General features: G+C 37.4%; 1 protein-coding gene across 1 annotated transcript; it reads left to right on the top strand.

Annotated features, from left to right (window-relative positions):
* Positions 1-753: 753 nt before the first annotated feature.
* LOC127436655 (transmembrane protein 168-A) lies at positions 754-15,323 on the top strand. The gene is made up of 5 exons (XM_051690933.1): positions 754-832; positions 1,857-3,017; positions 4,502-4,644; positions 10,311-10,576; positions 12,325-15,323. Exons 2-5 carry the CDS (start codon positions 1,932-1,934, stop codon positions 12,870-12,872), a joined length of 2,043 nt encoding a protein of 680 aa, XP_051546893.1. The 5' UTR covers positions 754-832; positions 1,857-1,931; the 3' UTR covers positions 12,873-15,323.
* The last annotated feature ends 8,058 nt before the right edge of the window (positions 15,324-23,381 follow it).

Here is a 23,381-nt window from a genome sequence, read left to right as displayed (position 1 = left end):
TGGTAGACATGTAATCTTTGAGTTCATGTTGTTTTTACAAATTGTTTGAAAAAAATTAATAGCAACTTGTAAAAAAAAAAAAAAAAACATTATTTAATGATTTTAAAAATGTCATGTGTTGCAATCATCAGGTAAAAATAATTAAAATAGTTTCCTTGAATACATGAGCGTGTACACAACTTCATCATTAATTTCAAAAAAGTCTTCAAACATACTGTATGATTCAAGGTGATATATATATATATATATATATATATATATATATATATATATATATATATATATATATATATATATATATCAGAATATTAATATTTAATGATATGATACAATTATTTAATGATATCTTTATGTCTTGTGGGTCTAAAGAGATCTTCTCTGTTTTATGATTTTTATCACATGACAACACAATTTCTACCTACATAGTGGTTGCACCACATGACTTTGACTTGGTGGACAAAAGTTTTTCAAATATTAATTTCACTGCATTTTTTTTTTTTTTTTTTTTTTAAGAAATAACAACAGAATATTATTCAGCACAACTCGTGCCAACATTTCTTTTTTCAAGAATTGTATCTTTTATTGAGACTTAAGAAAAAAAAAAAAAAAAACTACATGACTGTGGCAACAACTGAAAACATATTCATCTATATAGGTCATGGATTTGACAAAAAGCGCAAATCCTGTTACTTTATATAACATATATACATATAATCCTGTTCGATTTACACCGATTTTACATTTCGCCTTTGACCCTCCTACTGCGCCGTAGTTTGGAGTCCGGAAGCATCATGGCCATCGGAAAGCTAAAAAGTCTGTGCTACAAACAAATGTAAGAATCATTTTGATGTTATGTATTAGTTTGAAATCAAATATGAACCGAAATACAAAAGCAATACGCTAGTACTTGTCTTTTGTATTGTTTTCGTGCCGTCAGAGTCATTTTGGAAGTTTACAGTATGAATCTCAGATTGATTATGTGGCATTTTCTCATCTGACAGCTGATAATCCTGAACTTTGAACTAAAGAGACATCACATACACACTTTTACAGACACCGTTTTAATATATAACAGCTTATATACGTCATTTATCAAATAAGCTTTTAAAGTGTCATGATCATTCAAGCAACCATACATATGTACACCTATGCAACAATATATAGGCCTAATACTCATATAACGTTCACTGAAACATTTCCTTATCCCTGGAATACTTTTGTATGCGTAATTTCTTAGAGTCAGAGAACATTTTAAAGTCATATGATGCGTCAGTATTATTCAACCCTGCATGTTTATTTGAATGCATTATATAAAATACAAGTAGCAGGACAAAAAATGATTATGTGTATTACCATGTTTATATACCTGATAAACCATGGCACTGCAAAGTTTTTTGTTTGTACCCTGGTATTCTTAGTAGCACCTTAAGTGTAAATACCATAGTACATGAATATAGTAATTATACCATGATTTTACCGTAGTACTTCCACAGTACTTATTAATGGATATTTTACTGTAGTTTTTTTCTTTATAAGTGTTATTGTGTTATTAGACATTCATAATGATGATAATTTAGAATTTCTATGTATAATATATAATTATTTGCATTTTGAAATATCCAAGTAGAAATCACAAAAAAGTGTCATAAAAATAATATTGGTCAGTGGTATTACAGTACATCTGTATCAAGTCTGATTAGAGATTCAATATAATAATGTATATTCATGTAATCTTTACAAGTCTTGTGATAATTAAGTTTTGAGCAGACATGCACGATCACTAAGTTTGATGTTGTTGTTGTTGTGTGTATAATTGAATCACAGACTTTAATACTGTCAAATCCCTTTTTCATCAGTGGAATGCATAAAGATTACCATTCTTAGTCTTGGAGGATTGAGGCCTGAGCCTCTATCTGCATTTCTACTCAACAATGTCAAGCCAAGAGGAATCGGACAAGGGTGTGGACTTGTGGTCCTCACTTCGCTGTCTGGGTTATCTGTCTAGCTTCAACCTTCTGGTCGCTGTGTGCTTGGGAATGTATGTACGATGGGAGCAAACTGCAGCGCCTATGATACTGGTCATCTTCATCCTGGGTTTATTCATTTCGGCCATTGCGTGCATCCTCTACTACTACTTCTCAATGGAGTCGGCCAGTTTGAGTCTCTTACACTTGTGGTTCGGCTTCCTCCAAGGTCTTCTGTGCTTACTAAACGGCCCATCTTTGGAGAAGGACATAAAGGAGCAAGTCACAAACTACCTATTGCTTGCTAGCCTGGCCGTTCGGACGCTCTGGGCTCTGACTGAACGTCTATGCGGCAACGCCAAGTATAAACCGGTTGTCCTCACCTCATCTGAGCTTCTGGAGCTCCTGGGCTTCGGCGTTGCGAGCATCAGCTTGGTTCTTCACAAATCCATGGCCATGATTGCCCTGGTGTTCGCCCTTGCAGCCATCATCGTGGACCTTCGAATGAAGTCACCATTGGCGCTCCCAAATCTCACCTGCTTTGCTGTGATCGCCGCTGTCACCTTCTTCCAGTCCCTGGAGATCCAGACCAACCCCTTTTCCCTGAGCTGCTTCCTTGGTCGTCTTATCTGCGAGCCCCTTCTAGATGTCTACTTTAGTGGCCTGTCGGCAACAGAACGCTGGAAGCAGTTTCTCTCGGCTGGACGCCTGTGGAGAGTTTCTTTATTCCTGTTGAGTTTCGTCCAGGTGGCATTCTTTGTACTGTGTGCAATGAAGCTGGGTGACCTGAACGTCTGGTACCTGGTCATCCCTGGCTTCTGTGTCTTTGGCCTGTTCTGGATCTTGTGCCATGTGGTGTTCCTGGTGACACTTTGGGGCTTCCACACCAAGTTAGGAGAGTGTCAGAAGACATGGGCAGCCCAGCACTCAGAAATGCTCAGTTTGGACCGAATCATGGCATCTAGAGGCATGCGTCATTTTTGCCTCATCTCTGAACGGCTGGTACTCTTCTGCCTGATGTCCACCGTCATACTGGGGGCTGTTTCATGGCAGGTAAGCTGTTTCTAAAGCATGCTGAATGTAGATGTTTGGTGAATGTCTCAAGACATGTCAAGAATATGACTGGCTAATATTTCACCATAAAATCAAAAGATGGAAAAAGATGAAAGAAAATTATATATAAGAATATTTTTAGGACCATTAAGATGTGTGATATTAAGAATTAAGCACATTTATTCCATCAATTCTTATAACTGTAATGCAAAAATGGCTAAATCAATTTTCATTACTGAAATAAAAAAAAATTATGGTCCATTGTGTAAGTTGTAAAGTAAATGTACATCACGGTGGTTCTATTTGTTGTACTGAATTTAATTAATGCTGTTTTAAATATTGTTTTATAATATTTTTTGCACTAATATACTGTAGTACACTAATGAGGAAAGCAATTGAGAAAAAGTCAAGACGCCTAGATGTGTTATGGTATTGGGAATAATGGCATTGTGTTAGGTTTAAATGTGCTTAATTTTAATGAAAATAATGTGAAAATATCTCATTTTCTTTATGTAAAATATGTGCTTTGTTTTAATTTATTTATCTTTCCATTTTAGGGTGAAATGTGACCTAGACATATTTTAGTGAGGTTTACCCTTTTGGAATTTAGAAATCAGATTTGTCTAGATATCATAGACTCTGTTTACACTTGACATTGAGTGTGTTTACATGCATTATTTTACAAGATTATGCTTAAGTATACAATGTGTGTGGTGATGTCAACGCCTTAACACCAGCTTTATCGGGTTGTCAACAATTTATTGGGTTTAAGCATAAACTATTGACACAGGTAAGTTTTTGCCCATTAGCCCCATCTGTGTTGCATGTAAAAACACATTTTCTGGCATTCTTAACGGCTTTTCCAATGTGCGCACATTTTTTGTGCATGCCTGTTTACGTTTTGACGTCAAAAGCAGAGAATAACCAGATAATTTGAAGTCTCATGTTAACAGTTTTCTTATGTTATCACAAGAGCTGCATGTAAACACTCATTAACATCTCAGGTGATCCAATCATAAATGGACAAAGTTAATTACATTTTAAATGGGGTTCAATGAGTCTTGGAGACACATCGTGATCCATTCACTCATGATCCAGCATATGAGGCTAATGTAATATGTTTTACTTTTATTATAAATTTGATATTCTGAACAGTAACAGCACACAAGTGAACCATACAGTCATTTCAAACTGTGGTACACTTAATTATAAAGAGCAGTACTTGGAATACTATGTTCGAAATGGAATACTAGCATACTTGCTGAATTCTGTGCAGAATACCCTGCATACTGCCTACTATTTTTTTTAATTGTGTGAAACTGTGTGGTGTTTAATTCACTTACTGATGTTTAATTCAATATGTGCCGCCAAGTTGTCATTTTTAATCAGATAATAAGTCAAGAAAGAGTGTGTTTGGATATGTAGCCTTCCTTCCCTTTGAATCCACTTCAGAGTTGTTGATGACTGAGGGTTCCTCTCTGCAGGTCACTAATGGACTCTTCATGAGTCTGTTTTTAGTGGTGCTGCCACTGGAGTCTCTGGCCCATGGACTCTTCCATGAATTGGGCAACTGCTTGGGAGGCACCTGTGTAGGGTATGCGGTGGTAATTCCCACCTGTTACAGCAGGTAAATGCACATACGCAGACATACTCATTAATCAGAAACACAGCATACAAAGTTCTTTGACTTGAATGCAGACCTATATGGTCACATGATCCCAGTGCATTAATAGAATTCCATTAACTTGCTGAAAGCTCCTCACCATCTCTTACATATTATATGGTTTATGCAATAGACACTGTTGAGGAACTGGTTTTCTTAGAAACTATATTTCTTGGAATCAATTCACATGAATTTACATTTGCTTATCATAATTTCAGCAGATGCTTTCATTCAAAGTGACTTTCAAATAAAGAAAAACACAAGCGATTTGCCATACAGGAGCCAACAATTTTAGCATATAACTCTGTAAAAGTAATTTGTTAAAGTGTCCATATTGTACAACCCCAATTCTGAAAAAATTGGGACAGTATGGAAAATGCTAATAAAAACAAAAAGAAGTGATTTGTAAAATATATTCACCCTTTGCTATATTGAAAGAACTACAACTACACATTATATTATGTTTTTCCTTGTGAATTTCATTGTTTTTTGAAAATGTACAGTAATTTCAAATCAGATGTTTGCAACACGCTCCAAAAAAGTTGGGACATTCGAGTGTTTACCACTGTGAAACATCACTATTTTTTTTAATAACACTTATTAAGCATTTGGGCACTGAAGTTTAGAAGGTGGAATTTTCCCCCAATCATCCATTATGTAAGTCTTTAGCTGCACAATTGTACGGGGTCTTCATTGCCATATGGTGTGCTTCATAATGCGCCACACGTTCTCAATTTGAGACAGATCAGGACTGCAGGCAGGCCAATCTAGCACCCACACTCTCTGCTTACACAGCCATGCACTTGAAATCCAGGCAGTATGTGCTTTGAAGTTGTCCTGCTGGATAATGCAGGGACGTCCCTGGAAAAGACGATGCTGGATGGCAGTGTATGCTGCTCCAAAATTTTTACATATCTGTCTGCATTCATGGTGTTCTCACAGATGTGCGAGTTACCCATGCCATGGGCACTGACACATCCCTGGCCCATACAGACACTGGCTTTTGGAACTGACGCTAATAACAGCTTGGATGGCCCTTTTCCTCTTTGGCCCGGATAACACGACAGCTTTGTTTTTCAAAACTTTTTGAAATGTGGACTCTTCAGACCAAAAAACACAGTTCCACTGTTCTACTTTCCATCTAAGATGAGAGAGAGCCCAGAGAAGTTGGCAGCGCTTCTGGACAGTGTTGATGTAGGGCTTCTGCTTTGCATAGTAAAATCTTAACTTGCATCGGCGATTGGTGTTGACTAACAAAGGTTTACTAAAGTTATCCCAAGCCCATGTTCATGATATCCAGTACAGATGAATGATGTTTTTTAAGACAGTGACATCTGAGGGATCAGAGATCACAGGCATTTAGAAATGGTTTTCATCTTGCCCTTTATGCACTGACATTTCACCAGACTCCTTGAATTTTTTAACTATATTGTGCACTGTAGAGGGTGAAATGCCCAAAATCCTTCCAATTTGTCTTTGGGGAACATTGTTCTCAAAATGCTGGATTATTTGCTGAAGCATCTGTTGGCAAATTGACAAGTCTTGAATGATCCATGCTCTTGAAGGACTAGACTGATTTAGGAGGCTCCATATATACTTTGACACGATTGCCTCACCTTTTTAACATCTCCTTTTTCACATTGCCTTGTTATTTCAACTCGTTAAATTGTTGTTAGTCTTAAATTGCCCCTGTCTCAACTTTTTTGGAGCATGTTGCAATCATCTGATTTAAAATTATTGTACATTTTCAAAATAAACTATGAAATTCACAAGGAAAAACATCATATAATGTGTAGTTATATATATAGTGCTTTCAATATAGCAAAGGGTGTATATAATTTAAATCGCTCCTTTTTGTTTTGTATTAGCATTTTTCATACTGTCCCAACTTTTTTGGAATTGGGGTTGTCCAATTTTGTTTGTCTTAATTTAGTTTTACATGGCCATTTTCCACCATCCTTCTGATCCTTTGAAATAATTGTTTTTGCTACTGTAACTTTAAAATGTTTATATGAAAATGACCTGTTATAATTGGCTAAATTCTGCACACTGTCATAGTTAAGGGTGGAGTTACTGAATAGGTGCTGATATATAAATGATGGTTATCATATGTTAATATAGCCATGGTTGTGACATCATAACCGTGACGATTTGTAAATGATCAGTTTTTTTGCGGCTTAATGTCCATAAATAGTCTGGTAAGACTGGGGTGGGAGCTTTGCTTTGCATTAAAGAATGTTTACAAAGGACATTGAACTCTTATTTCAAAAGAGCAAGAAAAATCCTGTTTTCCACTGTATGTCCCCTTTAAGTAAATTTTACCATTATTAAAGGTGATGTGTGTAATTTCTGTGCCATTAACGGAACCAAACGGAATTACATAAATAGAGACTATTTCCAAACAGGTTTCCCAAAGATTCCCTCCTTCCACCAGTCAGTACATTTACATGCATTTAAAAAATTCAGTGTTATTCAGACCAAAACAATAATATGTCTTTTTAAAATGGCATGTAAACACTATAGTCTAACTGAAATCAGTCTAAATAATGTGTCAGAAAAATAACTAGATAATGTGATTGTAGTTAGTCTTTGTTTAGGATGTATACATGTTAATCGGACCACAATTGGCATCGCCGTTGCTCCGCATTCAGGAACATGTGGTGCACGTATGCTTTGAAAGAACGAGGTGACACATGACTTGTATTAACGCTTCCTAAGCTTACATCATTCCTTCAAATATTCGATTACGCATTGTGTCATCTATACTTGGAAAGGCAGAGGAAGACTATAGCTCGACTATGCAAAAACCTGCTGTAGCTCGATTATAACTGTGCATTTAAACGTAGTTGTCACGCAAACAGCTAGTCCCGCCCCCCAAGTAAAAAGTTACACATGGCACCTTTAACTCACCTTTTTGCACATCTTTATTATATGGATGCAGAACATTTTTCAGTTCTCTGCCTAGTGTCCAGAAAAAGAGGGCTTGGAAACCATGCCCCCTCACATTCTCGCTCCATATTGGATCTCCCTTAACACACGATATTTTATTGCAAGATAAAATAATAGCATTTCATAAACATAGACTATCACGGGCTCCGCTGGGAGAAACATATGCCATGCATACTGACAGAAAGAGGGGGTGTACCAGGCAGGCCGCCAGTCAGGTCGCAGATGATGATGTGAATTAGGATGCAGACCCACATCCTCTTCATGCTCAGTATTCCAGCACTCAGAGAGTAGCCTCTGCGGGGAGCAGTACATGAGGGGAATGTAGCAGGGTGTAATCTTCCTTCTGATGGGTACAGATCATGTTTTTACCGTGATGAGGGCCTCTTGGGAAGGTGAGGGGGAGGAGGGATGGATGGGGAATGGAGAGATAGAGAAACACTCAGGTTGGCGTGATCGTCTTCAGCAGGGAGAGCTAGTTTTTTTTTTTGTTGTTTGTTTTTTTTTTTTTGCTTGGCAGATGCTGTGACACCATTTTATCCACATTTCACAGGAATGAGATCTGTCATCTTGGCCATCATCCAGATGGTTCCACACTAGAATCATTTGAATAATTTATAAAAACAGTGGGATAATGTATTAGTCTTCTTAATGGAACATCTTGTGTATCTGTTCTAATAAATACCTTGTGGATAATAAACTTCATACTCATTTAAACTTTCATTTCATTTCCACTGGACTTGCCATAAAAATCACATTTCCCCTTAGTCATGATACTATTCTTGTTGGTTAAAGAATAGTTCACCCAAATGTAAATGGTTTTCATTGTTTGCGCACCCTCATGTCATTCCAAACCTTTATGACTTTCTTCTGTGGAACTCAATATAAGATATTTTGATGTGTCTCCGACCTTCTCTTTTCCATACAGCAAAAGCATAAAGCATAATGTGACCAGGAGGTGTCAGCTATACAGAACAGAAAAGGTTTTGAAAGATGCATTATTCAATGACAAATGGATAGCATGGATCTCATCTTTGTCGTCTTTGGACACACATTACATGGAATGAGTCAAACCAATATTTTACTCTCAACATGCAGTGAAAGGATCTCAGTGCTGAACTTTTTATTGGTCAGTGAAATCTGTAAATGTACCTGCCAGTGGCTAATCCCAGGCATTTTTAATCACATAGTGCAAAATTTGGTCGCGTATGCGAGTGCTGTACTCGCATCGATCTTAGGATTTAAGAATCAATTGGGATCATTCAAATGAAGATTGCGATGCATCAGAAATTCTATATTTTTACCCACCCCTTGTAGCTTTTAAATCTCATTACTGCATAGGCATTTTCTTTGCCATCAAACTTGCTGCTTTTGACATAAATGACACCAAAAGGCATGGGGTTTGCTTGTGTAGTTACCACATTTGGCATGCCAATTTTGAATATGCTCATGCACAAATAAAATATTAGAGCTATGGCGAGGGCGCAAGATTTTCAGTTAGTAATGACTTTCATTTTGGTTTTTTCCTAACACAAAAGCTACAATATGTTTTCAGAAGTCTTTTAATTCTAGGAATTCATTTTAATTCTGTTTTGGAGCCTGGCAGACCCTGGTCACTATATGCTTTCATTGTATTCTTCAAAATATTTTATGTTGTGTTCCACAGAAGATATACAGTCACAAAGGTTTGGAACAGAGTTTTATTTTTGAGTGATCAGTTCCTTTAAAAAAGATCTCTTGGTGTTTGGGAATGAGCTGCAATGAACCATGGATGGGTTTGAGCAGAAAGAAGCTGGCAAACAAGAAATGGTAGATAAAAGAATTGAGGAAAAAAAACTTGTAACAGGAAAAAGGTTGTAGGTAGCTGAGAGAAAGAGAGGGAGGGATTGAAGCCTGACAAACATGCATAAAGAAGCAGTCATTTCCACTTGAATAGCTCAGCACCTGCCTATGTTGTGTTCATGGGTCACTTTGCCTTAGATTTGCCATTTCAGTCTTGAGCAAGCATGACTACCTTTGGGAAAGACAATTTCAACACTGCCACCCAAAGGGCTGGGAATTGGTTTAATAATGAAAATTGTTCAAAGGTATGGTAGGGGGATCACAATAGTCTAGGTTTTTAATTGTTGTATTGTTTTTAGCGAATGCTGTTCTTTGAGGTATTTACAGATGGGAGGCTTGGTGTGCTCTTTTAGAATGGCAGAGCAGGTCAGGTCGACCCTACGAGGAGCTGCTGAATCGGGGCTCACATTTTCAAACGGATTAGTGCCATACTTTCTCTGGCTTGTCTCTGGTTTTTTTCTTACCTTTTTCTATATGGCTCAAGACCTCTTTATCTCCCCTATTCCTTTCTATCTTTTTGCTTATCCCCCTCTCTTTCTGTGCACACTGGGTAAGTGTACCCTTAGATGGTCAAGGTGACCCAATTAGCAGTTTAGACAGAATGCATCAGCCTCGCTTCTCCACATTGTTCCATTCTTCTCTATTTCTACCATATTGTGTAGCCAAGTGGTCAAAAACTCAGAGCTAGTTTGAGCCCTGCAAGAAGGAAGCCATGAGCCCATGTCTATTGTGTCCCAACCCAGGCACATACCCTCAGGTTACTCTAGGGAGACTAACCCTTTAATAAATGTACTTGAAGTTGCTTGGCTACAAAACATACTTACTGGACTATTTACTTATAGTGCGGATGGCCAGCCAGTGTTGCTGCCTCCGGGGCAAGCCCATGATCTGCATTCCACGGCCACCCTGAATGCAGTGCAGCGACTCTTCTCCCACTACCTGATCCAAACCTTCGGATGTGACTACTCCACTAACCTGAGCCTGGACACCCTACAGACCAAACTGCGCTCCTTTCTGGAGCTTTGTACAGCTGAAGGCCCACGGCATGACACCTACATCCTCTACTACAGTGGACATACGCTTCTCAATGGCGACTGGGTCCTGGCAGGTGAGAGTTTGGCAGTATTCACAGTTGGAGAGAAAGGGGTAGGATAAACTAAATGAAATGAAATTATATAATACCCTACATACTCTATGTAAGTATGGGAAGGCAAACACTTGTAGTGTAAAACATACTCTACACAAGTACGTGAACGCAAATGGTTCTAGCTACACGAGCTCAATTTTGTGTATTTTTACGTTCCATAGTGTACTAATTCTGAAATTCTTACGGATACCACAATTTCTATGCGTTGAATTCTTACTGTTGCCACTAACTGCACTCTAAAACACATTACCATTGTCCGCTCCTATGTCAGTTTTCTCTTTCACATCAACTTTTTTGGCAGTTTGAAGAGTAACGTTGAGAGCAAGTCGAATCATTTATAGCAAGCTGTCTGAAAAATAACACATCTGGTTTAATGGCACAAAAATTTCAAGTTAACTCTATCGCCCCCTTAAGTATTGAGGTTTGTTACCGCGACCGTAACCTTGCGTTAAGTATGTTCAACAGGATCTCTCACTTGCAATGTATTGGCAAAGCGTTCACAGCTATAATTTTTTCTCTGCAAATACATCTCGTTTAATTCGAAAAAATGTCACATTACGAAAGTAAAATAGGTTGCGAATGCTGCTTTCATGTTGAGTTTAGGGTTATGAATTGTAGAAAATTGAAGTTGAAAATGATTTCTTGATTAAAATGTATGATTGCAGGCCCTATTTTAGCAATTTAATGTATAACCATGGAAAACCCATCGATACAGATTTCCTAGATTTTTTATTTTTTTTTATTACGATTCACAAGCTCGTTTCTATTCCAATACAATTTGATTGTGATTCATTTCAGTAAATTGCGGTGATTGTGTCCATTTTGCTTATATATAAATGAATTTCTCTCTCAGCTAATGCTGTAAATTATACAGGGAACCTTCTTTCTTGGTACATTTCGAAAATAATAATAAAAAAAAAAAAAAAACCATTAAGGCCCAAACTATGTAGTTCAATTGCTATTTATTTAACAGATAGTATAATAACCAACACAGAGAATCGATATTGGGATCGTTCAAATGAAGATTGAGATTAATCCAAAAATCAATAGTTACACCCAGCCAGCCCAGTGACTGAAATTGGTTCTGTGTGTGATGCACCAATCAGGAGAATAGATCAGTTATTTATAGGGCCCTATCAGTATTAAAATGATAAAGTCAATGCTGCCATAGTCCCATGTTCCGGTTATTGTGAAAGACTAGGAATTAATGCTTTTATTTAGGCTGAGCTTTAACAATTTATCACACTGCAAGCTCTCCAAACTGTAAAGATGTATCTTGGCTCTACCTCTCTACTGTGCTTTATCTTCCTGCCTGTGCGTGCGTCCTTTTAACTCGGAAAGGTATTAATCCTTATGAGCAATATGGGGTGTTATAGCCTCTGTCATACTGTTTGATCAGTCTGGGTCGGGAGAGGAACAGCCAGGAGTTATTGTTCGGTTCTGAACAAACCTCTGCTATTTGCAGTCTTCCCCCTCAATAGAGCAAAAGTGTCAGACTTTTACACCTTTACTGTGTTTCTCACACTGTCTCTCTCTGTCTGCTTGCAGCAACAGCCCATCACATTCATGTCAGCACTTTCAGTATTTGTGAATGGGATTTTCTTCACTGCATGCAAACCAATGGAGTTTTACTTGATTGGATTATTGTGATATGTCATTGGTGATCAGAACTTTCTCATCTCAAACAAATCTAACCTTTCTGTTCACAGGCGGTGAATGCTTGCGTCTTCAGCAGATTCTCGACATGTGGCGGGAACGCAACGCCGGCTTCTCCTCGCGCCTCATCCTGGTCCTCGACATTGAGAATTCAGTGCCATGGGTGAAGGCAGTGCGGAAGGTGGAAAGGATGTATGTGGCCGTTCAGGGAGCCAAGGTGAGCCCTGCCCGGGACACGGAGAGCCAGGAGGCCCCACGTCTGGGAGACTTTACCACCGAGTGGGTGGAATACAACTGCAATCCTGACAGCGAAGTGCAGTGGTCCGAAAAAGGTCGGGTAGCCACTGCAATATATGGCGTATCCAAACCTTGGAGCGACTACGCCCTCCACCTGCCCACCGGGAGCGATGTTGCCAAGCATTGGAAAACACACTTCCCCCAGGCTACTTACCCACTGGTGGCTGTGGCCAACTGGTGCTGTGGGCTCAACCTGCTGTGGCTGTGTAGCGTGTGTTTCCGTTGTGTTCGGAGACTGAAACTCTCTTGGTTTCCTCCTAATGTACTAGACACCGGACAGGGAATTAAACTAGTACGATCATAGTCGGCCAATTGCTTTATTTTTACATGATGTACTATATATTGCCTTATATCTTTTCTATGCCATTTTCTTGGGATATCCATTATTGGTTTAAGTGCTTTTGGTACATATGGACAGTAAAATGTCATACATGTGATACAATTTTCTCTTCTGTTAAACTTGGTGCCATGTAATCACAATATAGACTCTGTCTTGAGTAAATTGCTCAGGATTGAGACTGTAAGTGCCTTGGGTTGCCTTTAAAAGAAAGCTGTTAATTAATTGCGTTTTAAGTGCTTTTGTTTTGGGTTTGGTACATTTGTGTTGATGTATTAAGCCGTTTGCAAAGTCGACAGTTAAATCTATTTGAACCCATAGACAGTTTTGACAAAGGGGAGATCAGCTTCGGTTGAACCTTGTTCCTCCCCTAAAAAGCCACAAGGGTGTTTACATGAGCCAATACATGTATACAAGCATTTTTGTAAACTACCATATACCTTAACAGATGTTGTCTTTTTTTTTTTTTTCACCTTTAGAAATGCTTCATCAACAGAACAGTCAATCTTTAATAAAGAATGTATTTAAAATAAGTGACTTTTAGTTGCTACAGGTATGTAGGTGTTGCACAATGTGTTGATACTGAATATCTGCTCTGTATAATAATGCTTGAGGTTGTGACAGCACTGACAAAGTTTTAGTAATAATTCAGTAAATAATTATTAGAAACTGAAACCATTTCAGTGCTGGTAACAGCAATAAGCAATGCTAAATCCAACAATTATTGGTCACAGCATTAAAAACGTTATACAGTGCCATTCAAATGCTTCTATTTTTCTTTGTTCTTATTTTTTTCCCATTACAAATTATGAAAAGAAAAAAAAAAATCTGCATAATTTGAGTGAGGTTTCCTTGAAAAATAAAGACATTTTAGGATTTATTAGTATTTTCTTTGATTTTGAAAATATACAAAATTTTAAGCTAAATAGTTTCTTTTTTTAATTTTTTCATAATTTTCCAATTTATATAAAAATTTTAATTACAAATTATAGTGTTAATAATTTGAGTGAAAATTTGAATTGGAAAATGAACATGACTCTCAGAATTGAGTAGTATTTGGTATGTCTCTCTTTAGCTTTAATGGTAATATGCACTCAAGCTTACGTGGACCACCAAAATTTGTGCAAAACCTGATGATCCATGTTATCCAATGTGATTTGAGAAGAACAGCTTGTGTGCTTCAGTGGAAGTAAGGAAATCTGACCTTTTCTACAAAGGAGGTAACATGAGGACTAAATGCAAAATCTTAAATGTATTTTTTCTTTTCATAACTTTGTTTGAAATGTTTCAAAACACAAAGTCGTTTTCACGTTTAAATTCGATTTTAAATCACAGATTTTCAATGTGGACTTTTGAATGGCATTATACCTATCTGTTATGTGATAACAGGGCAGTTGATCTCATGGAAATGGCAATTCTGTCAGTGTGTTCATTCTTGTCCTTTAGAGAATGTGACCCCCAGTCTCACCGCAGTTGCACACGTCTCCCAGGCAACATTTTAGAGTCGCTTTCATGCATTTTATTAGCACTTATTTGCAGGTGGGACAACTACGGCTAGCTCTTTTTTAGGGTCCGCTTGAAAAAAAAAACTGCTAGTCTCTTAAAGGTATGGAGAACATTTATGTCAGTTTTTATTACCTCATCTCAAGATACCAGTTCTCGAAACTGACATAAAGATGGTGTTTTCTCTGTCATGGCAGAGGGCATCTATGTAAAACCGGAATTTTCTTTTTTTTTTGCCCGAGACGGAGCACTTGTATTAAAATGAATCAAACAAAATGGAAGCCCAATATGGCAGATTAGGAAAAGGAAGTCCCTCCTTAAAGGTAAAAGAGCCAATGACCTTTTAGATACAAACATAACCTGTCAGTCAACTCGAGAATGTGCATGCGCATTAGTTGGACCAGCCTGAAAAATTGCACATTTAAATTTTTTATTTCATCACAATCAGAGCTAAAGAAGCACAATTTATGAAGCCAGTGTTGTCAGATTTTACTGCTGATTTGAAATATGTTATTTGATCACAAGGCCGTAACCATGTCTTGAACATTGAGGGGACCAAACCATTTTGGGGGTGGGGGTTCATGGGTGTTGAGGTCATAAATATAATGCTCCTCTTTGGTCCTTTAATATAGTAAAGGCGCTGAATGCAGTCATTTTCTGAATAAAGGCCTGAAATGCGATAAAGGCCCAAAATTGTATAATTTTTGGTTATAAAAGATACATGTATTTTTAAAGTTCACATAGTACAAGAGAAACACTGTGTCTGCATTGCTAGCAATTTGCCTGTTTCAGTCATCTTTTCTTCCTTTTTTGTGCTATATCAAAGATTAGATGAATATAACTTGAATTTCTTTTCATCACTGATGTATCTGTAAAATGACATGACATCAGCTAGCTAGCAAAAAGAAAATACACAAAATTATTTACTGTCTTCAAGTTGTCCCTCATTGTTTTTTCCTCCCAGTAGAATCTTAACGCTGCACTCTTCCATACAAAAACAGTTAATATTGACCACTGCTGTCAAAGTCCAAAGAAATTTTTTTTTATTAATATACCATAAAAGTAGTCCATACAAGAAAAAGTAACAGCATGTGGGTTTTGAACAAGTATGAGTAAATGAGTGAATAAAAGTACATTTTCCATTTTTAGGTGAACTATTCCTTTAACTTGTGGCTCATTTTTTGAGCACAAACCTGACAAGGACAGACTCAAAATAAAATGGTATCTTTTAAAAGTAGACTCTTAGGAGGTGCTGTACAAAATTCAGAATTAAAGACATAAAGAACTTATTTAGAAAATCTTAAATTGATTTTAAATTATTACCTTATAATATTTGCATTAAGAATATATGGCACTGTCCTTGCCACAACCAAAAAGCACAAATGAAGCCACAAGTCACAGGTCTTACCATATTCTAGTTCTAATCTATGGGTGATAATGCTCCACTTTGTTTTTATATAGATCATTTTCTAAAACGCTACTTCAAAAGCCTGCCAGATTACCATATTTATTCAAATCCTTTACAATATTAATATTTGCTCTTTGTCCTAAGCCTGATTCGCTGAAAACTGCTCCGTTAATGTTTTCACATTCACAGTTATGAATGACATAGAAATCACGTACTCTACGTGACATTTTAAATTCAAAATGGCGAATTTCGCCAAATGGTGAATAGTTTGCACCCTTTGAAATTAAAGTTGGTTGGTACAACATTTCAATCATAAAACAGTGGTCAAGTTTTGCATGTTTATTTAGATACTTACATCTCATATGACACAAACACTCTTAACTTGAACTGTTTGCTGAAGGTTCCCGCTTAGCATCTTAAACTTGAGTCCCGCCTTCATCGATTTGATTGGCTATCTCATATGACATCGACGAGTTGTGTTAGACTACTGAGTGTGGCAAAAATGAAACTTTTTTTTAAACCATTATGTTCCTGCAACAACTTAATGACAATTAGACAGCGGTGCATAATGGACTGCAGCAGAACAGCAACAAGGATATAAATTATTGGAGGGGGACAATAAGGCCATATCTGATTATTGGGAGGGGGGGGGACTTGTCCCCCTCAAAGTATATTGTGGTTACGGCCCTGTTTGATCATAATCTTGACCAGCCCTTTTGAAGTTTTCAGTCTTTCCCCATTCAAGTAGATTGGACTGTACTTTCTTGCTGCTTGTATTCATAGAAAATTGCTGCTTGGGAGCGTTCCCAAGATGGCCACCGAGTGGACTGACTTGCCTTGAAAGGGACTTTGGCTCAGGTCAGTGATTCATGTAGCAGAACTGATTTATGAATTGATTAGATTAAGGGGTAGCTTTATTCCCTAAACTTAATTAGGAGCTCTCTAATTCACGTGTGGAGGGTTGCTGAGTCAGACTTTGACAGTCTTGCAAACATACACACTCACTAAAACCCTTTGTGCTTCTTTCTAAACCTATATACATAAAGCTATAAATAAGCAGATTATAGAGTCATATTATGAACTGCACATTTGGGTCAGAATCATAACATGGAAACGCACAATTAATGTCTTTAAAAATAAGCTATGCATACGATAAACACATCATTTAAGGGTAGATGAGTGGAATGCCCAATAAGACCCCATGATGCTTGTTCAGTGCCATTTTTTACTTGTGTTTTCATATTGAAACAGAAAGTTTGGGTAAGACATTGGGAAGGTCTCGGCCCTCTCATTATAAAGAGCATTTTATTGGACAAAATTTGTGAAGATGAGTCAGTTTTCCTTAGGTGGTCAATGTTTGGCCAGTTAGCTTTGGCAGTTAGCCCCTGCTGTTAATGCTGTTACTACACCTTTATTCGGTCAAAAAGCAACTTTCCTCATTGATGACCACTGAAAAAGTTGAAAAACGTCATCCTACCCATGTTTTGCTGCTATCCAAAAGAGAGAAACGATCGTACTAAAATTACCTCAGGAATTATAAAACAGCTCCTATTTTAAACATGCAATTATTTCTAATTTAGTTGCCAAAATGCTATATCCACATTTTGATGATGAATTACAGAGAAGCGCTGATTTACAGATGTCTTCTCCAAAGATCCCTCAGTTTTGTTTATGGTTTTTGTAGGGATATTGTTTGGTTTGTTGGTCCGTTGAGTCAGTTTGCATTCTCACCACAAGCGAACCACTCCAGAGTTCGTTTGCAATCGGTCCGAGACCACCTCATTCAGGCGGTCTTGGACCGATTGTTTTGGTGAGGATCTGAGTGTGTTTGCCATGTTTCTATATGCCTAAACAATCTGAAACAAGGGAGAAATGTGCCAAGATCCAAAACAAACACTCCAAATGAGCCAGGTGTGAAAACACCCTTAGACCTTTTATGTTTTCCTGGATATGAAAGACTGTAACTTCTAAATGTGCATATCTGTTTTTTTGTCAACTTTCAGGAGCACACTTGCACAGAGTTTGCCTCAAAGCTAACAGACATGGACTGAAAGCCACAAAACTCCAAATTTCATCTGATGTGGTCTTTAAGCCAGAACCATAATTAATGTATCTAAACAAAATATTAAAAATGGACAGCTGCAGCTCAATAGCTTGAATTATAAGCTTGATCTAGCCAAATAACCTTGGAAGAATAATTAGCTCACCTGTCATGAGGAAAGCCGGATTCACTGGAGACTAAGTGATGCCAGAATGAAATCACCTAGTGGACTGTTTCTGAAACAGACACTCCCCACAGATGCTTTGAATTAAATCTAGTCGTCAATGCTCACAGGAATCTGACACTGTAGATGATGGAGACATCACTGCACTCTTGATTAAATCACACAATAACTTGATTTCATTAAAGTTAAAAGGCAATAAAGTACAATCATAACTTCTGTGATATAGACCTTAGTCAGGGTAGATGGCGTATTTAATTTGGCGTAAATGAAAACAAGGCTGTGAGGGATAGAAGAATAGTCACAGTCTAAGAATAATCGGTCTCAGCCTTAGACAGCACCAGCATGATCACACAGGAAATCGACATCTTGCTTCCAAAATGTCATGTACCCTGAAATCAACCCCATTAACTGAATTTCTGACAAGTGCCATCCCCCACCAGACATTTTTTCATCAAACAAAGACAGAACACATTTCCTTCCAGCCAATGTTCACTCTAACTTTTGTTCTTGCTGAGCAAATCCTATTTTTATTGGACAGAACCTTCGGCCACTTGAGCGGAATATATACTTTTCTTTTCAATATTGTTGTTTGATTAATATTAACAACATAATTTACAGTGGCAGATCTATTAGGCTGCATTAATTATTTTACACTGCAAAATCTTATGCACAGATCAAATATATTGATACACTTGATTTCCTCTGCACAAGTGCAGCTTGGAGGGAACAGTGTTGGAGTGGTGGTGGCGTAGTGGACTAAAGCACTGAACAAGTATACAGAAGGTTGTTGATTCAATCCCCACAGCCACCACCATTGTGTCCTTGAGCAAGGCACTTAACTCCAGGTTGCTCCAGGGGGATTGTCCCTGTAATAAGGGCACTGGTCACTTTGGATAAAAGTCAAATGTAAACAGTGCCTCTTGCTCTACTGATAGCATGATGTGTGAGCAACTTACAAGACCTGAGTTCTGGTCTAGTGGAAACTAGGAAGTAAAACCTTCTGTGGTCATGCTGGTGAAAGAATTGCCATTGGCTAGTACATTTTTGTTTTTACTTGCCAGACTTTTGATGACATGTAAGCGTTATGCAACTGAAAAAGATATTAAGCAAACTGAGAAAGGGGACCTCTTCATATATATGACGTCACGCCATATTGTAAATTGTATTTTATATTTTGCCTTATTTTATTCCCATTTTAGATTTTTTTAAATGTACAAATTTTCTACCACCCCTGGAGTTCACTAGTTCACTAGTTTGAATCACAGGGCATGCTGAGTGACTCCAGCCAGGTCTCCTAAGCAACCAAATTGGCCCGGTTGCTAGGGAGGGTAGAGTCACATGGGGTAACCTCCTCGTGGTAGCTATAATGTGGTTCCTTCCCAATGGGGCGCGTGGTGAGTTGAGCGCAGATGCCGCGGTGGATGGCGTGAAGCCTCCACACGCACTATGTCTCCGTGGCAACGCGCTCAACAAGCCACGTGATAAGATGCGCAGGTTGATGGTCTCAGACGTGGAGGCAACTGGGATTCATCCTCCGCCAGCCGGATTGAGGCGAATCACTATGCGACCATGAGAACTTAAAAGCACACTGGAATTAGGAATTCCACATTGGGTGAAAAAGGGGGTAAAATCGAAAAAAAAATTTTTTACAAATTTTAAATACAATCAATTTATAATGATGTCATGAAATGATATTATATTATATTATATTTTTATGGAATATATGGAAGACTTTGAGATTCTATTTCTTGCAATTTATAATCTCCACAGAAACAGAGTCGATGTAGATGGGCATCTCCTCCTCTGTGTCACTGTGTGTCATCAACACTGTGTGAATGAACCCGCAATGACCTCAGACATTTGCCATTACACGGTCGTTTAAGTGAAACTGGAGTGCTTTGCTTTTACTATTAAATTACTAAGTTTATACCTCGTTTATATTTTCGGGGGAGTTTGGCACGAGCCTCTGTAGATGGCATGCACATCAGAGCGCTTGAGAACCGGTTCATCTTCACGTGATATCAAGAGAACTGCTCTGGTGACATCTGCGGTGCGGTTCCATGAGACGCTCGGAGTTCAACTGAATGAGACCATTCTCTGATGAGACACAGATGTGTTTTCCTGCGTGCACAGAAACAGCATGCAGGGAAGACAAGGCTGAATCCAGCTTCTTAATCGCTTGCTTTTCAGTATAATAATCTTGGTGCTTCCACACAACACAACTCAATCACTCACGAGTGAACTGTTAATATTTACTAGCCAGCAGCTAATAACTGACCAAATTTAGTCAGACAGTGCGAAATTTACTCGCATATGCAAGTGATTTACTCGCTATGTAGAGGGCTGAAATAATAGCGTTCACATAAATGGTGGTGATTGCGATTTGGAGGTAGCATTTTCGCTGTAAAATTTCATTTTTACTTCATTGACGGTTAGGTTTAGGGTTGAGGTTTGCATTAGGGGGTAGAGTTAATGAAATATGCATTCCTGTTGACTGTATTACATCATTTACAACCAAAAATACAACTCACTTTTGGTGCCAGTCTTTAGACATATCACCCGGAAACTGGAGCTCGCACAACAGCTCAATTCAACAGCACTTTCAGTTTCAGCCACTGGGGGGCAGTGGTCAGAATTTTGGTAAGGACAGACCAATTTCAGAAGAAGAACTAGTAGCCCCTAATACACAAGCCACAAGCCACAAGCCACAAAAAAAAAAAAAAAAAAAAAAAAAAAATATATATATATGTATGTATATATACACGCACACTACTGGTCAAAAATTTTGAAACACTTGACTGAAATGTTTCTCATGATCTTAAAAATCTTTTGATCTGAAGGCGTTTGCTTAAATGTTTGAAATTAGTTTTGTAGACAAAAATATAATTGTGCCACCATATTAATTTATTTCATTATAAAACTAAAATTGTATTTAAAAAAAAAAAAAAAAGTTATTGAAATTGATGACTTACACCAAATAATAAAGAAAACCAGCCAATAAGTGCCCAACATAGATGGGAACTCCTTCAATACTGTTTAAAAAGCATCCCAGGGTGATACCTCAAGAAGTTGGTTGAGAAAATGTCAAGAGTACATTTCTGCAAATTCTAGGCAAAGGGTGACTACTTTGAAGATGTTAAATATAACACACTTTTGATTTATTTTGGATTTTGTTTAGTCACAACATAATTCCCATAATTCCATTTATGTTATTCCATAGTTTTGATGACTTTATTATTCTAAAATGTGAAAAAAAATATGATAATAAAGAATGAGTGTGTTTCAAAACTTTTGACCAGTAGTGTATATACAGTACTGTGCAAAAGTTTTAGGCACTTGTGAAAAATGTTGCATAGTGAGGATGTCTTCAAAAATAATGACAATAATAGTTTTCATTTATCACTTAATGTCATACAAAGTCCAGTAAACAGAAACAGAGCTAAATCAATATTTGATGTGACCACATTTGCCTTTAAAACAGCACCAACTCTCCTACTTACACCTGGACACAGTTTTTCTTGGTTGTTGACAGATATGATGTTCCAAGCTTCTTGGAGAATTCACCACAGTTCTTCTATTTATTTGGGCTGTCTCAATTGCTTCTGTCTCTTCATGTAACCCTACGGTGGCCGTGAAGTGCAAAACAAAACAACAAATCATAAAACACAACGGCAAATCTGAAAACAAAAGACCAAATCAGAAAACACAACAGCAATTCAGTCGAAATGGAAAGGGTAGGTACCATAACTGGAGAATACCTAGCCTGGCGTGATGGCTCACTTTCTGCATTTGAAGCAAGCATGTCCAATTTTGAGTATGAGTATGGTTACTCTAGGTGAGATTTTCCCAGGATGTGGAATTATACATATACATTATTCAATTATTTTTTTTAAAATAATAATAATAAAAACAATGTAAGTTAGTCATTCACACCACTGGCAGCCTGCTACAACCTTTGTAATGTAAAAATGACATCATCCGTTGGCAGCAACCGGAACCTTTATAATTTATTTATTTTATTTTTTAAAACAACAGTATATTTTAAATTAGAACATGAACATCGTACCTAAAACGAACTTTTCCCGCTCACTGTTTTTACTCTCTGTGTTATAATGGTTCCTGTTACTGTTTTCCCGAGAGAGAAAACACTCCAAATGATTTAGTTTTTTAGTCAGTGACCTTTTGGTATGGATTTTGATATAAAGAGTGAACCAGTCCTGAAGAAAGGACTAGGTCTCATTCACACAGCTAATCAGGTGAGAAGCTATGGTACCTACACTTTCCATTTTGACTGATTTGCTGTTGTGTTTTCTAACTTGTTGTTTTGTTTCTGGATTTGGTGTTGTGTTTTCTGATTTGCCGTTGTGTTTTATGATTTGTCGATGTATTTCTGAATTGTTATTTTGTCTTTGGATTTGCAGTTGTGTTTTTAGATTTGTTGTTTTATTTTGCACTTCACGGCCACCGTAAATCCCAGACTGACTCGATGTTCAGTGGGGGGCACTGTGGGGGCAATGCCATCTCTTGCAGAGCGCCCTGTTCTTCTATTCTAATCTTTTCTATTTGCAAAAGTAATGTTTAGGAGTCTAAAATGTATTTTTCCTATTGACACATTAAAGCTGAAGATATAAATAACCATATTAAGACAAATGTTATTGTGAAACATCTTATGTGCCTAAAACTTTTGCACAGTACTGTATATATATATATATATATACACACACACACACACACACACACATATATATATATATATATATATATATATATATATATATATATATATATATATATATACACACACACACACACACACACACACACACACTCTGGCGGCAAAAAGCTTGGAATAATGTACAGATTTTGCTGTTTCGGAAGGAAATTGGTGCTTTAATTCACCAAAGTGGCATTCAGCTGATCACAAATTATAGTCAGGACATTACTGATGTAAAAAACTATTCACTATAAACTATTTGAAAAAATCCTTTTTGATCAAACCTAGACAGGCCCCATTTCCAGCAGCCATCACTCCAACACCTTATCCTTGAGTAATCATGCTAAATTGCTAATTTGGTACTAGAAAATCACTTGCCATTATATCAAACACTGCTGAAAGCCATTTGGTTTGTTAAATGAATCTTAACATTGTCTTTGTGTTTGTTTTTGAGTTGGCACAGTATGCAATAGACTGGCATGTCTTAAGGTCAATATTAGGTCAAAAATGGCACAATAAAGAAACAGCTTTCTCTAGAAACTTGTCAGTCAATCATTGTTTTGAGGAATGAAGGATAGACAATGCTTGAAATTGCCAAAAAAAAAAAAACTGAAGATTTCAAACAA

The sequence above is a fragment of the Myxocyprinus asiaticus genome, chromosome 47, assembly GCF_019703515.2.
Source record: "Myxocyprinus asiaticus isolate MX2 ecotype Aquarium Trade chromosome 47, UBuf_Myxa_2, whole genome shotgun sequence".
Classification (NCBI taxonomy): Eukaryota; Metazoa; Chordata; class Actinopteri; order Cypriniformes; family Catostomidae; genus Myxocyprinus; species Myxocyprinus asiaticus.
The sequence above is the reverse complement of the archived record's forward strand: the minus strand, read 5'-3'. Positions and strand labels throughout refer to the sequence as shown.